The 15285-nt window shown below is 31.7% G+C and overlaps 1 protein-coding gene and 1 long non-coding RNA gene across 2 annotated transcripts; one reads left to right on the plus strand and one right to left on the minus strand.

The window, feature by feature from the left end:
* Positions 1 to 204: 204 nt before the first annotated feature.
* LOC105798539 (uncharacterized) lies at positions 205 to 912 on the plus strand. The gene is made up of 2 exons (XR_008188919.1): positions 205 to 389; positions 556 to 912. It is a non-coding gene; the product is annotated as an uncharacterized LOC105798539 (long non-coding RNA).
* Positions 913 to 2254: 1342 nt separating this feature from the next.
* On the minus strand, positions 2255 to 9211 carry LOC105798538 (uncharacterized). The gene is made up of 14 exons (XM_012628649.2): positions 9046 to 9211; positions 8749 to 8896; positions 8386 to 8504; positions 8051 to 8138; positions 7737 to 7876; positions 7183 to 7335; positions 7000 to 7107; positions 6170 to 6281; positions 5422 to 5565; positions 5300 to 5337; positions 5120 to 5212; positions 3422 to 3505; positions 2833 to 2979; positions 2255 to 2704 (listed from the first exon to the last, which is right to left on the minus strand). Exons 1-14 carry the CDS (start codon positions 9112 to 9114, stop codon positions 2594 to 2596), a joined length of 1554 nt encoding a protein of 517 aa, XP_012484103.1. The 5' UTR covers positions 9115 to 9211; the 3' UTR covers positions 2255 to 2593.
* Between the last annotated feature and the right edge of the window lie 6074 nt (positions 9212 to 15285).

Below are 15285 nucleotides of genomic sequence, written 5' to 3' on the forward strand. Positions count from 1 at the left end.
AAATTAAGCCTAATATACATGAAAAATTAGGATTTGAATTTTTCTATTAAGTTAATTTTAAATTTAATAATGAATTTTAATTTATCGAAGGAGGACATGTGTCGTTACATTAAAAAAAAAAAATACAATCCGCCCGTAACACAAAACGTCAAAACTTATATAGCCTTTCAAAAAAAAATCCCCCTTAAATAAAGGCTATGTATCAGTACTTGGTAGAAAGAAAAACAGTATTTCTAGTAAACAATGGAAGTAGCGAAAAATGACCCACGAAGCGACACTCACTAAAAGATACCAAAAACAACAAGAGAAAGCTCGCTGTCTCTTGCAATGATGATTCCTACTTCAATCTCTGTCTTCCTCTACGACAGCTTCGATCCCATTTTATTCAGGTTTAATACCTTCACTTTATTATCCTTTTACCGTTTATCCCATTTTCTTCTTTCATTTGCTTCTTCTATTTCGGGTTTTGGGTACGTTTGGTTGGTTTCTTTTTGGAATTTAATTATAGTTTTGAGTGTTTTCAGCGGATTTTCACAGTGTTTTTTTTTCTTTTAGGGTTCAATCTATTTTGGGCGAGCAAACTGGGTTTCCATGGATAAAGATAGTGATTTTAGGAGTTTTGCTTGATTGTATGAAAATGTAACAGTTAAAAACCACACAATGGGATTCTAAATGGTGCCTGTTGAAGAGTCAAATCATGCTTATATTTTAGATGCTAATATAAAAGACGATACAACAGGACCATGACTTATAACTGGGTCCATTGTATATAAACACCTAAGAAGTCCATATTATAGCATGGAAGGTTCTCAAGTTAAGCCAAATGAAACAAGTAACCGATATTGTGTATTTTTGGGCATATGCAAAATGTTCAAATGTTCCTTGATAGCAACAAGGATTGCTATTTTTCCATACTGATGACTTGTTTCTGTTCCAGGATCAATTTGTAGACCTCAACTATTGATTCTTAGTTTAGTTTCTATCCTCATATGATGACTTTTTTGGTAAAAATACCATGAGGCCCCTATAATATGGGTTAGATTGTATTTTGTCCCATTTACTTAAAAAATGAGCAAATTAGTGCATATAGGTTAGATTAGAGATCAAATTGGTTTTTCGTTAAAAATTTCATCCATCCATTTCTATAGTTAAAAACTGGTCCCTATACGTCATCATGAGGTACACGTGGCACACAACGTGTCATTAACAGGTTATTTTGTCAAGCATGTCAATTTTTAATAATATAAATAGATAAAATTGTAACAGAAAAGATTAATTTACTCTTTGATCTAATGTACAAGAAATAATTTGTCCATTTTTTAAGTTAAAGGGACAAAATACAATCTATCTCTTAATACTGGTTCCTCTATGGTACTTTTACCAATAATTTTTTGTTTCATATCGTATGAAAGTGGTAAATGTGGTGGAGCATTATGAAACTAATTTTTGTAGCTTAGAACAATAACACAACCGATAAGCAACAAGCACATTTTCACCCCCGTGGTATCTTAATTTCAAGATATTAAATGTGGTGGATTATATTGAAACTATTCTTTGTTCGTTGTACTTCATGCAGTCAACTCTATAGCTTGTCATATAGTTTTTTGTCAAAGTGATGAGTAAGCTGAAAAAAAGAATCAATCACAGATTTGTTCATTCCTTTTGCCATTTTTTCAACGTAGGTTCTTGGGACACCTGACTTCAGAAACTACAAGAAATTAAAAATAGCGAGTTCCGTATGATAAAAGTAATAAGTTCCTAGTGTGGCAGTAGGTGTATATTCTTACTAGTTTTTAGTTTGCATCCTACTTTCCATTGGCTGAATATGAGCTGATTTTGTCGACAAATTTCTGGCAAGGCAATTGAACATCTTACCGTCATTGCTCTGATCATGAATTAAGAACCGGTGATAAATATGATTCTCGATATTTGATATGCTTACACTCAAGCTTAGTGAACAATTTGAAATGTATATAGTGATAATACATACACTACATCCAGTATGTGTTTTTTCAGACATGAAGCTTGTTTTAGATTTATACAAACAGATGATAGCGGAGACAGACTCAGCTGTGATGGATCTGCAAAATGAAGATTGTGTAGAAAAATCAACAGTGTGGAAGATGAATGATGGACGACTTCGTGGTAGCTATATTGTGAACCAGTTTAATATGGGATAACAAAGGAGTCATATCTAAGTAGTAGGCAAACCAAGTCAATATGACGTGAAGCAAAAAAATTGCAATGAGTCCTGTTGGAGGCCATGAAAGATTACTACAGTTTTTGAAACTTGGATTACAACTTGGGAAGAAGCCACTTACTATTGTAGATTTCTTCTCTTTTTGTGATTTTGCCCCATCAATCCCCATTTTCATTTACTAGTGTTACAGCAATGCAAAACCAACGTAATCTCTATTGGATAAACATGGATTATGATATATATATATGTATAAACCATTGCAGAACGACTTCCAACAGTTGAGTGGACTCAATCAAATAAGTAAATATTGTAGGACATTCTTGCAACCCCACTTGGAATTCCTACGGTGGAACACCACATCCCTCCCTTACCCCAGGAAATGGTATGGCTCTGTCAGAAGTCATGGAAAAGCATGATGGCATCATCAAGCTTCATCTGTGATGATTCCAAGAGTAAGCGTTTTCTTAGTCGGTTAACACGCTTATCTTGCAGGACATTGGAAAGCTGAAAAATTCACCACACCATATTATTAGTATGAGATACATAGAATTCTTCTGCTGGAAAAAAAGACTCTGCAATGGCAAAGGGATTCAAGAATCTGTATCGAGACGAATTGTTTAAGCATAACAAACCTCCTTTTCCTGTTCCAACTCGAATGCCACTCGTTGGCTCAAATTAAAGGCAGCATGGAACATCTCATCTAGAACATGCACCTTCAGAGTGCTCTTGTTCACCTTCCACAACTGGAACGGTGTTTGTTTAACTCCTATCTGTAATTTCTGCAGGCAGAATATAAGCACAATCGTTATAAACAACCTTGGACTATTTAAAACATTGTCCACTCCATATGGCAAAAGCACATCACAATCATTATAAGCGCATAGCCGACTGATAATGTAAAAGGACACTTCAGTTCCACAATTAGCAACATAATTTCTTTATTACCAACAAATTACTCATACACTATACGGCATTGCCCAAGATAAACATCTATTTGTAGAAAACATAGTGCTTAAATATCTGATTACACACACCATACATCACCCTGATAATTAGTTTTGAATTTCAGAAAAATAAGTATTATCATATTTATCCATTCAAAAAACAAACTTAATTTTAAATGAATCCAATATAATCACTTTAAAGCAACATGTAGCAACAGCTAGTCAGAAATATATACAGTTCAATATGTTTACTCATAGGAAGACAAAAGAATTGTACCTCCAATTGCAAATAATCATCCTTCCACAGTTTATAAAGAATTATTGGCGTCTCCTTCTTTTCAACAAATGTGGCATCTGCAACCTACAACATGAAACTATAAGGAAACAAATAGGGCTGTAATTGAAAATGGTGTTCAACAAAGACTTTTTTTTTTGGATAATAGAAACAATTAATGAATAGACTGGTATGTATTTTTTTTTTCTGTATTCATTTCTCAAGCTAAACAAAATGATTTTGAACACAACAATGTTCTAACTCAGACCCTGATTTTTTTTTCTTTCCCCTTCCGAGTCAAAACTCTACTAATCAACTTTCATCCCATCTGAGCCCAGCCCAGCCAGTAGCCACCAGCAATAGCAATATTTCACTCTTTCAGACCATTACTGCTATCTAGTCATAATGAATGTTTGCAGGTCTTTTGTAGTCAGTAGCAAGAAAACAGTAGGGTATTCTTATTCAATTTAAAATTTTGAAGTTATTCATCTAATACTAATTTCTCATATAGAGTAAAGAAGATATTACTTTGAAGGCTATTTATTCTCAACATGTAAAGGTAAATAAAAGTTTAATTTTTAAGTACTTAGTTTTGCTCTTAGGTTATGCGTTTCAAATTTTGTTGGAATTAACAACCGAAGTGTTGTAGTTAGATGCATGCAGTTTTGATGTTGGATTTCTTAATTTAGTTTTCATCTTTAATTTTAATTGATAATTTGCTATTGCTACTAGCATATATATATATATATATATATATATATATATATATCTTATAAACTCATACTTGTTTCTTTAAATTTTTCTTAGATATGCTTGTTGTTCAGAAACATATGTAGGGTGAACATTCGGTCGAATTGAGTGAAAAATTTTGAGTTAATCGAGTTGATGAGTTAAATGAATTTTTTCAAATTGAGTTAAATGAAAACTAAATCGAGTCAAATCAAGTAAAATTTTTCGAGTTAAATTAAAAATTAAATAAATAATTCCATGTTTAAAGCACATAAATTTGGAAACTTTTTCAAAGCAAAATAAGAAAAAAATTAAGATACTTTAGTATGATAAACTTGAATCATTAATTAACTTATTTAGATCCTTGAAATTATTATTTTAATTTTTTTAAATATTTAAATTTCATTATATATTCTTTAGAATTCTTTATAATTTTTTTTAAAAAATATAAATTTTGGAATTTTTATCTATATTTTGAATTATAAAATTATTTTGAAATTTTGATTGAGTGAGACCAATTTGCTCATTTTCATAACTGATAGGGACCAAAGGGGTATTTACACCAATTTGTTATTCGAATTGGAAAATTCAACTCGACTCAAACTCAAAACTCGAATTACTTATTCGAGTTGACTCGAATTACTTATTCGAGTTGACTCGAATAACTCGATTCAATTAACTCAAATTAGAAATGTTTTTCGAATCAAATCAAGTTTTACTCATCCCTAAACATATCCTTCACAACTATGTTCATCAACAAATTCATTTAACTTAACCAAACATGTTTTATTATACATTCATGAACAAACACATAGGTCTGTTCTATTTGTTCAAAGCCAGCTCGTTTACAACCCTAAAATGAACAATTCCGGGGCAGTAAAAGATTTCAGAAACATTCTTAAAACCACTACTATTTATATCAAATGGCAATGGCAAAAGTATACAGTGTTATCTCTGTTAAAGGATTGTTACCTTATCGGTTTCAAGTAGGTGACCACTGTTCGATAGTAGCCGGAACATTCTATATGCATCCCTTCCATATCTTTTCAACACAATAGATTCCACCTGCAATATAAGATATTTTAAAGGTCATCAGGCTGAGAGGAGCATGAGCAACTCGAATATTTTAACCAACACAGAAATCAGAAATACCTCCTCATGCTGAGCTAGTTCAATTATTTTCTTGAAATCTGTAAAAAAAAACGTGTCACCAGAAATATAAAACAAATTAATCAGCCAAAACAAAGATAGACTGAGAAAAATGGCATACGAACCAACACTGTATGACTCATTGGTTGCTTTTACAAAGGGTGGGCAACTCAACTGAACAAGGGAGGCTCTAACACGATCAAAGGTTATATTACGACCTTCTTCACTCTTTATCACCTCTTCGTAAATGGAACTGAGTGACAGTGGAACTGTAAAATGCAGTTTTATCAATAATAGAAGCAATAATTAACAAAGTGGCATGAGCCAAAGCCATCACCCCCACCCTCTTGTTTTTATCCTTGAGCTAAAATATTGTTTACAGCAAAGCATCTAGGACCTCTTTTTCACATATTAATTAAGATCTGTTACTCGAACTAAAGTGTGTGTCAGGTAGGATACATTTGATAATGGGTATGTTTTAGACACGGGCATGTTTATTTCTTTATAAGCATTTCTATGTATTTGGAGAATCCTTGGAGAGTCATGTCCCTGCATCCATGTCCTGATATGCATTGGACATAGGTAATCTGAGAAAATGAAGAGTTGGAGAAACATGGTTAATATTACTTTAAAGACACTCTGTGGACGTGCAGTACTTTTTTAAAGTTCATTAAGGAAACGAACCTAGGACTTTGCAAGTTATAATTTCTGTAAAAGGCAGAATAACCCCAATTCTTGAAGTGATAATGTATTAGATCCATGTTTGCATTACAGAAAATAAAAAATATATCTGAATATGATTCTGGAAGCAAAATACATACATAATTGTAGGTGTTCAAAGATAGTTAGCAACCATATCTAAGATTATCTGACCTGAATTCTCTGTTTTAACTTTCTTCTCTGCACTTCTAGTTGCTTCCAGCATTGCACCAAAGACAATAACAGCTCCATCATCGAAGCGCGCCCTCACATTCTCGATGCAAGCCTAGAAATTACACACAACTTGACATCCATTCAACAACAAGCAAGGATTACTGAAGTACAATCAAGGTTTCATCAAGCATCTAAGCCCATTAGCTCTGTAATTTGTAAGGAAACACTTTTGGCCAGTAGAGTAATCAAAGAAATAGAGGGGAAAAAGCCTTTGAAGGGACAGTTCACTGGACCCTTGAAGTCGTTACTTCTGTTATTCACCACTCTGAAATTTTTTTACCAAGGAGTACATGAAAAAAGAAATTAAAAAAAAAAAGAAAATAAAAGAAAGAGAAGACTAAAGAAAATAAGGAAGGGCATTTTTTAATAAAGTTTTTGCCCAGCAAAAGGAAATGGCATGCTAGTTTACAAACTTTAGATAGACTGAGATCTCTAAAAGTCAGGTCATCTATATGTGACATCCTTTTTTTCAGTGAATTTTTTTGAACATATTGTCAGAGATTTTTATATGGGGACACAGTCTACTCATCTAAAGATGACTTTCCCCCAAAAAATTTTGAACCGGTCAAAAAACCCTAAGACTTTAATGCTGAAAATTCCCAACAGCATGATCCTCTGGAGTATGGCAATGCTGGTAGAATATCACAACTTCATAAGTTACATTAGGATTATACATAATTATCATGGAGCATAGTATTCCTCAAATGAAAAAAATAAAAAAATTCTTGACATATGCAAAGAATAATTCAAATGACAAAAGGTAAACTGACCTTATGCCTAAGATGCCGTATAAACTCATCAATATTAGCACGCCAAAGAACCACTTGTTCATCTGTATCCCCAGATTCTGCCTCTGACTCTATAGCATCATGCTTGCGCTATAAAAGATGGGGAAATTTCAAATTAGCATATGGATGAGTCTAGTCACTTAAAATGATATGTCTTATGCCAACCTTCTCGCCAGGTGTCACACTAGAGGAATTGCTCTTATCCTTTCCTCCGTCAGCAGTAGGTTCAGTTTCTGTTGCAAACAAAAATCTTAAGGCTTCAGTAGGCATGGCAGCTTCCACAACACGTTGCTCTAATGTTTCTTGCACTTCAAGTATCTGCAAGGATATATCAAAGAAACTCAACTGTCATGTTTATTCAGGATAAAATTTAAAAGATACACAAGTTGATATCAGGAGGCCATTAACAGTAAGTAGAATATGAATTGCTGCAATAGATGACTGCAATTGAAAAGGTTCATCTATACTATGTTATGCCTGCCTAGTTCATTTGACAACAGCTCTTCAGAAACTCACATTGACATAACAGAAAATTAAAATATGAATTAGTGTTCCCTAAGTACGTTTCAATAGCAATCCTGAAGGGCAAGACTGTGCCGCAATAGGCTTTGCTTCCAATACCAATCCTCTAATGATGTTTCAATCACCGGAAAAAAACATTTGGCTTAGTAATTTTGCATGAAAGCAATCCAACTAATTAGACATGAATCAACAAATACCTTGCCAGACTTAGCAGCTCGCTTCCTTGCAGCTTCTTCTTCTTTAGTTGGGTTAGTGAGAACTGGTTCAGAGGCAGGGCATCGTTCAATAAAATGAGCATTAAGTAACTTAACAAAGGCTTCTTGTACAACATCATCTCCTGGAAAATATATAAAAATATATTAAATGGAGATTAATTACTTCAATTACAGGCATATCAATCACTTAACTCAGATGCAGTATCTAATCAATCTCTAGTTCCTTTTAACCAAAAGAGAAACTTTAGAGCACATCCAAGAAACAGAAAGTAAACATGGAATTCTGAAAGACTTGCCTTCATTTTGACCCGATTTTGCTCGATCAAACATTTGTTTGAGGGTAAGCCTTCCATGCTGAAGCAAACCCTCAAGAAGTTCAACACACTACAAAGCCAATGCACAAAATTTAATAAAGTTTTAAAGAATCCATATTTATTTAGGCTCCATTTAGTTTATGCTTTTGCTATTTGTGTGCTGTTTTCTACAAAACAGCCAACTAAAGAGACTGTTAATCTTAATTTAGCTATTCCGGTTCTGGTTAATAAAGTTTTAAAAGAAAACACAGCAGCTGTTCCAATTAAACAGAGATTTAGTCTTAATTTTACAATGTTAGTAGTAATGATGAGTTTACTTGTTTATCAAGTTTCTTGGAGACCATAGTCAAGAACTTGGGAAATCTCCAACGCTGAATTATGTTATCGAACAATGCTATGTACTGAGTGCTCTGTTTTGCTCCATCGCCATGCTCACCTGCATGTTCCATTGCGAATTAATTTAAACAGTCAAAATAAAAAGCAAAGGCAGAAGATTGCCAAATTCAAATCAATTTGAGATCCAAAACCATTCGCACTCCCATTGCCCCCAAATCCAGACCAAGGGAACTAAACCCTAAACCTAAACCCTCCTTTCCCCCACATTCTTAGCAGCCAAACGGAGAATAAATAATTAAGAAGAAAAGGAAGTATAAAATTGAAAGGAATAAGAAAGTAAGAACCAGTTTGATCGAGAATAAAAGCTTGAACGCAATTGTGTTGAATCAAAACAAGTAAGCTGTTCTTGACTTGAGAAGAAGTGAGCTCCGTGGACCGGACTATCGCTTGTAGAGTTAGCGGTCCTCTTCGGAGAAGACACTCACAAACTTTCTGAACAAAGCAAAACAACAAAATCAAACCTTATACTATCACTATCATCGTCGTCATCAGAAATTTTTATAAAATCGCATGAATAAATAAATATATATAATAATTGTAGGTATAAATTGAATGTTGAAGAAAGAGTTAGATTTATTTACTGCGACGAGATCACCGAAGTGAGCGGTGATTAGATTGACGGCGTATTTGATGCCGTACTGAGTCACCATTGCTCGCACTTGTGCGGTTTCTTTGTTTGATGCTTTATTGCCGGAGGAAGATTAAAATATGAAAGAATTTAAATTTATTAGGGTTTTAAGTAATTTAGAAAAATATGCAGTTTAAAAACAATTATAAAAAGGGTTTATAAGTTTAGTGGTGGACGATTTAATTGCAATTTGAGAGTTCATCGGCTATAATCCGACAGTTTCCTTATGCTTAATTTTTTTTAGTTAATTACATTAAGCATCTCGAAACTATAACCTTCCTTTTAAATTTAGTCTTTAAACTTTAAATTTTTAATTATATCCTAAACTATCAATATTATATCAATAATGTCATTTCATTATAAAAATCGTTAATTTAACTGTTAAATGATATGTCAAACTTATGTAACATATTTTAAAATAGAAAATTTAAAGAAAAACAGTATTGTAAAAATAGATATTGTAAAAATATTGATTTTGAAGTTATCAAAAAATTTACAAAAGCTTTATCACTCACTCTTCTTTTTCGATTTTACTTTATTTTAGTTTTAATTTTTAAAAGTTGTGTGGTATCATTCTACTTTTCTTTAAAATTTTCATTTTAAATTATGCCACATAAGAATTAACGTATTATTTAACGGTTAAATTAATGGTTTTAATAATAGAAAACCTTATTGATATAACATCGAAAGTTTAGGGATGTAATTTGAACATTATGAAGTTTGGGGACCAATTTAGAATGACGGTTGCTTTTAGAGATGTCTAGTTTAATTAACTCATTTTTTGTTGTTTTTAAATGCATATGAAAAATTTAACCCTCAACATTTACATTTTTTCAATTTGACCCTTGTTTTTTTTAGCTAAATTTGGCTATTAGCCTTGCAAAAAGAGTCAATTGTAATGCCCTAAACCCTAGCCCAAATCTAAACTCGAGTAAAGAATGTTGCATTTTGAGCCATACACTTCACATAAGTACCAAACTTGTGATTCAAGATTTCACACACCTTATAGACCTATTTAGGGCCATTTAAGATTTTCTGAATCATTTCTAAGTCCACTCTATTATCTGGTTGCATTCAGAGGTCATTTGGGACCCTTTCAGTGCAAAAACAACTAAATATAAGCAAAACAAAGTAGAGGCACCAATACCTCTCCCAATGTATCAATATTTTGTCGTTGATGTTGTTCATTTTTAACATTATGTTGATGTTGTACATATACAAGTTCCTCCAGTATCGGTACCTAGGTGTAAGAGAGCCTAAAATAAGCTTGAAATCACCATAAAACATATAAACACGTTCCTTAAACATTTTCAATCAATCTCATTCATTCTTAGACCTTAACACACTTCAAAATCTCATTGTAATTGTCAAATTCTCAACCATGATCAATCACTAGCAAGTAATCTCAACAACTTCAAAACATTCTCACTTAATCATTATACAACTTTGTGCCCATTTGCTAACTAGTTAGAACTTCCATTACTTATGTACAAGCCACACTAATTCTATAATTTAAATTACATACTTATGTACAAGCCACACTAATTCTATAATTTAAATTACATACTTCACAAGTCTTGCCTTAATGATAATATATGATATGGTGAGCTTACTCGATCACCTTACACACACGATCACTTGTCAGAAGTCATTCATTTGGGACAAATGATTTTATCTTTACTAATTTGAATAATGATCATTTTCATTGCGAAAGATACAATGGTGACCAAGAGATAAAAGTATATCGAATTAGGTGAATTGATTTAACCTAAAGAGACCATGGTTATCTTATAAGGGTAACATACATATGACAAGGTCATTAGACTAAAGTTTAAAAAATAAAGCTTTTGTAATGGTATATAATAGGGAGTTTAGTCATGGTAGTTTAGTGGAATGACTCAATGACTAATTAATTTGTGATTAATAAACGAAAAGTCGAAACTTAATTACAAATTAATTTAAGTCCTAATTATTTAGGTCCAATCAATCTCTTTATTAGTTTAACACAACTCGCCAACAGATTGCGTTTAACATGAATACTTGTATGGAATTATAAACAATCGAACAATGAGAAATGATCCACTGCATTTACTTATTGGATTAATAGGTGTTTTCTCGGTTTAATGATTATATTGAATTTAGGGTTAATTTAGTCACTTCTAATATCCATTTAATTGGATTAAATAATGATTCTGAAGTGGAGCTAAATTAAAAGATTATGTTATCTAATTTTTGTAATGGAGTACAATGAATTAAATAAAGTTCACGTGCATTTTAATATGATGAAGTCATCATGACTTTAATCTGATTAAAATAAGGCTTTTGTACATTACTTAATTGGGAATTAATTTTGATTTATTAACTAAAATTAATTAAGTATCCAAAATACATATGTTAGCCTTAAGGTGACCCAACAAGTGTCAAAGTAGGCCAACACATATGGGATAATAGGGTTGTTATCAATTCACTTATTTGACAAAAGTGAGAGTTTGTTTAAGAATCATTTTTCTTTAGAGAGTTTTGATTTAATACTTGTGTTTGTATTTAGAACAATGCTGTTGTAACAATGATCGCCTATAAACGTGTTATCGTTTATAGTATAAATATCACACTATATATATATAAAATTAAATCGGTAGTGTCCGCAAGTATACGGGTCAAATTGTAATAAAGTATTCATGTACAATGGAGCACAGTGAAGTATTTCGAGGATCGTACCCAAAGGAGGATGAAATAAACCTATTGAAAACCTCTTTACAATAATAAGTTTAAATAGTAATAATTAAATCATATATTATGACAAATCATAAAATAGATTATGATTAGAAATTAAATAATAAAAATAAATAAACAATAAAATAATCAAAATGACTAAATAGATAAAACCAATTAAGAAGATTAACTCTTTTTAAGGGTTGTAATTAATTTTGGATTAGGGTTTAAGGGTGGATTAGCTATTAACTAACTAATTATTACCTCTCTGCCTCTAACTGATTAATTAATTGGTTAAAACTCACTGATCTCTCTACCTCACTTTCTCAACCTAGATAAATTACGTTTTACTCAGTGAAACTTATCTTTCGATCTCGTTTAACCTATGATCACTTCCTAGGGTTGTCAAGCCTAGGGTTAGGAACTCGTAATTTAAACAAACTAATCCTATCGAGAAACCCTAAATCCACCATTAATTACGTCCTCATCCACTCGTTAATATCCCCTAAGGGATTTAGCCACTCATGGTATTCATAATCTCTAACTCAATTAAATTAAACATGTAAATAACACAAATAAATTGAAAGAGAAAAGAGATTAAACTAATCTTGATTCGATGTTGATTGAAGAACAGAGTAGATAATCTCTTGATTAGAATAACTTGAGTCGTCGCTTGTGAAAGCAAATAAAATGAAATACTTCGACTAAATAAAAGAACTCTTACATCAAAATTGATTCCAAGAGGAAAGAACAAAGAGTTTATGAAAACTGAAACGAAACTTAGTCTAATCCTACTCCTAAACTACTAGAGTTTTTGGATGGGTTTAAGACGACTTAGTTATATCAAACCCCTAAGGTTTTATTTATAGGAGTGCTGGCAACCTGAATTAGGTCTTTGGCATGTCCTAGGTCTTCACAAAAAGTTGGTTGTGAGAACAAAAATAGCCTTGAAGTACTTGGGCACCATGTTAGGGCTGTGTCGCACCATGCAAGGCCTATGTAGCGACACGACAAGTATTTTTTGCCTTCTTTGGTTCGTTCCATGCTTTGACGGCTTGGGAAGCTTGTGCATCACTTGTCCCTTGCTCCTACGTCCATTGAGCTTATAATTCATCATTCTACACACTCAATTCAACACATTAGCACTACCTAAGGCATGTGTTGGCCTAAGAGGTCACTACACTCACAAAATATGTTTAAAACACTTATTTTATTAAATTTTACTACCTAAATACTAAATACCAAAAACACAATATTAAATATTAAAATTGAATTTTGGAAATAGATTAAAATTATTACTACATTTGACGACAAGCCAAACAACCCGTTTTTAGTGGTATTAGAAATAGTGGTTTTAGGACCAAAATTCCAATGATTGAATATGTAAATATTATTTATTTAATATTTTCAAGTTTATTAGAGTGTTATATTAAAGTTTGGTCCAAGAATTTTGATGTTTGATTGGTTAATTAAGGTACAAGGACTAAATAGTAAAAATCGTAAAAGTTATTTACTATTGAGTTTTATTAGTTAAATGGTTTAAATAGTAAAAGTGTGAGGCCTTATATGGTATTTAGACCATAATATTATAGTATGGACGATTAAGGCTTGATTTTTACTTATTTTATATGTTAAAGTTATATTAAAATAATATGTACGTTTATTAAACATTAAAAGATGGATACCGTCTTCCTCAATTAGTCTTCCTCCGAATAGAAAAGCATAAAATCACCATTTTGGAAGCTCTAAATTTGGTTGCACTTGTGTCCTTGCATGTAAGTCCATTCTAAGCCTATTTTTAGTAATTTTATGTTTTTGAGATCATTGTAGCTTAATCTAATTAACTTGTACCTTCATTTTTGAAACAGTTAAGAGTTTTAAAAGTTTTCATTGATGAAATTGGAAGTTTTGATGTTTAATGGCTCGCTTGAAAGCTTAGATGTAATTAAAGATTAATTTGTAAAAGAAATTTTATTAGTTTTAAGTATAAGGAATAAATTATGAACATGTTAAAAATAATGTGAAATTTCTATAAATTATGCTTATAGGAGATTATAGAAGGATATAATTGAAATTGAAATGAAAATTGAAGCTTAAATGTGAAAGTTATACTTGTTCTGATTTTAGGGGCTAAATTGAATAAAATGAAAACTTTTAGAAAAATTATGAAAAATGAATAAAAGATGCTTTATACATGAAATGAGATGATTTAAGTGATATGAGATGATAATGTGAAATGGATTATCTTATAGATATCGATTCGAAACAACTGGTAGATAAACGAGGAAAATGGAAACTTGTGGAATAGTCCCTAACTTTGTACTTAGTGTCGAATTCACCTAGTAAGTTCATATGGTAAAAAAATATGTGAATCAATGTAATGTTTATGGTTGAATTTTTCATTTATAATGTTTGAATGTACTTTTAAAGTGTTTGCATATTTGTACAAAAGGTGAAAAATGGACAGAATTGTAAAGTATAATCCTAATATGTTAATAGAGCCTGAATGAACATAAGATAGGGTATGATTGACACGCCAATAGGTTTGACCATGCACTAGTACGGGATACGTGTAAAAGATGTTGTAGAATAAAATATTTGACGGGGATATCACTGTTTACGCTAAAATCCTGCATTTGTTACGGATTACTGAGCTTTGTCTTTATGGAGACCTTGGTGTGGTATAGTTATCGCTCTATTGAGCTATTTGGTGTGGTGGAGGGATAATTCATTACATGATATGATATTTCTACCTACAAGCTTTGCACTATGGTGCCTTGGTGTAGTGTAGTTACCCGTTTATCTAAATCTCATATTTTAGTTCATCGGGCTAAATGTTTAAAATAAAATGTTTCGATTGCTTCCATGAGATATATGGAAATGGATATGTTTATAATGCATGCAAAATGAATATGTTTATATGGCTAATGAAATATTATATAATTAAACAGAACAAACGATGTGTATGTGTTTAGTAATTACTTAGAATTGATATTGAAATAAATGGATTGTTAATAGCTTATATGCACGAAATGCTCACCTTGTAAATGTGACATGTTGTGATAGGGATATAAATAAATTATTTGAATTTAGTGTATGTTAATATGAATTAAGGTAAGTTATTGTTTTTAATTCTATAAACTTATAAAGCATGTCAATGCTTACCCCATTTCATTTTTCTTGTCTTCTGTAGTTGAATTTTTGGTGGAGCATGGCTATCGGATCACTTCCAAGGCTCACACTATCCAGCATTTCATTTGGTAGACTTCTAATTCATTTTGATCCGATTATAAGTGACATGTAATAGGTGTAAATGTTTATATATGTGTTTGAAGTTAAAACTTATGGATTTGTTCATTTTGAAATGTGTAGTGTAATTAGTAAAAGTAAAGTTTATGATGTTGTTTAAATTGCATTTGGTATGTTGTATATATATTTTGAATGTGTTTTAGTAGTTGGAAATGATAATGATAGAGTGTGT

This window comes from Gossypium raimondii, chromosome 9, assembly GCF_025698545.1.
Source record: "Gossypium raimondii isolate GPD5lz chromosome 9, ASM2569854v1, whole genome shotgun sequence".
NCBI lineage: Eukaryota > Viridiplantae > Streptophyta > Magnoliopsida > Malvales > Malvaceae > Gossypium > Gossypium raimondii.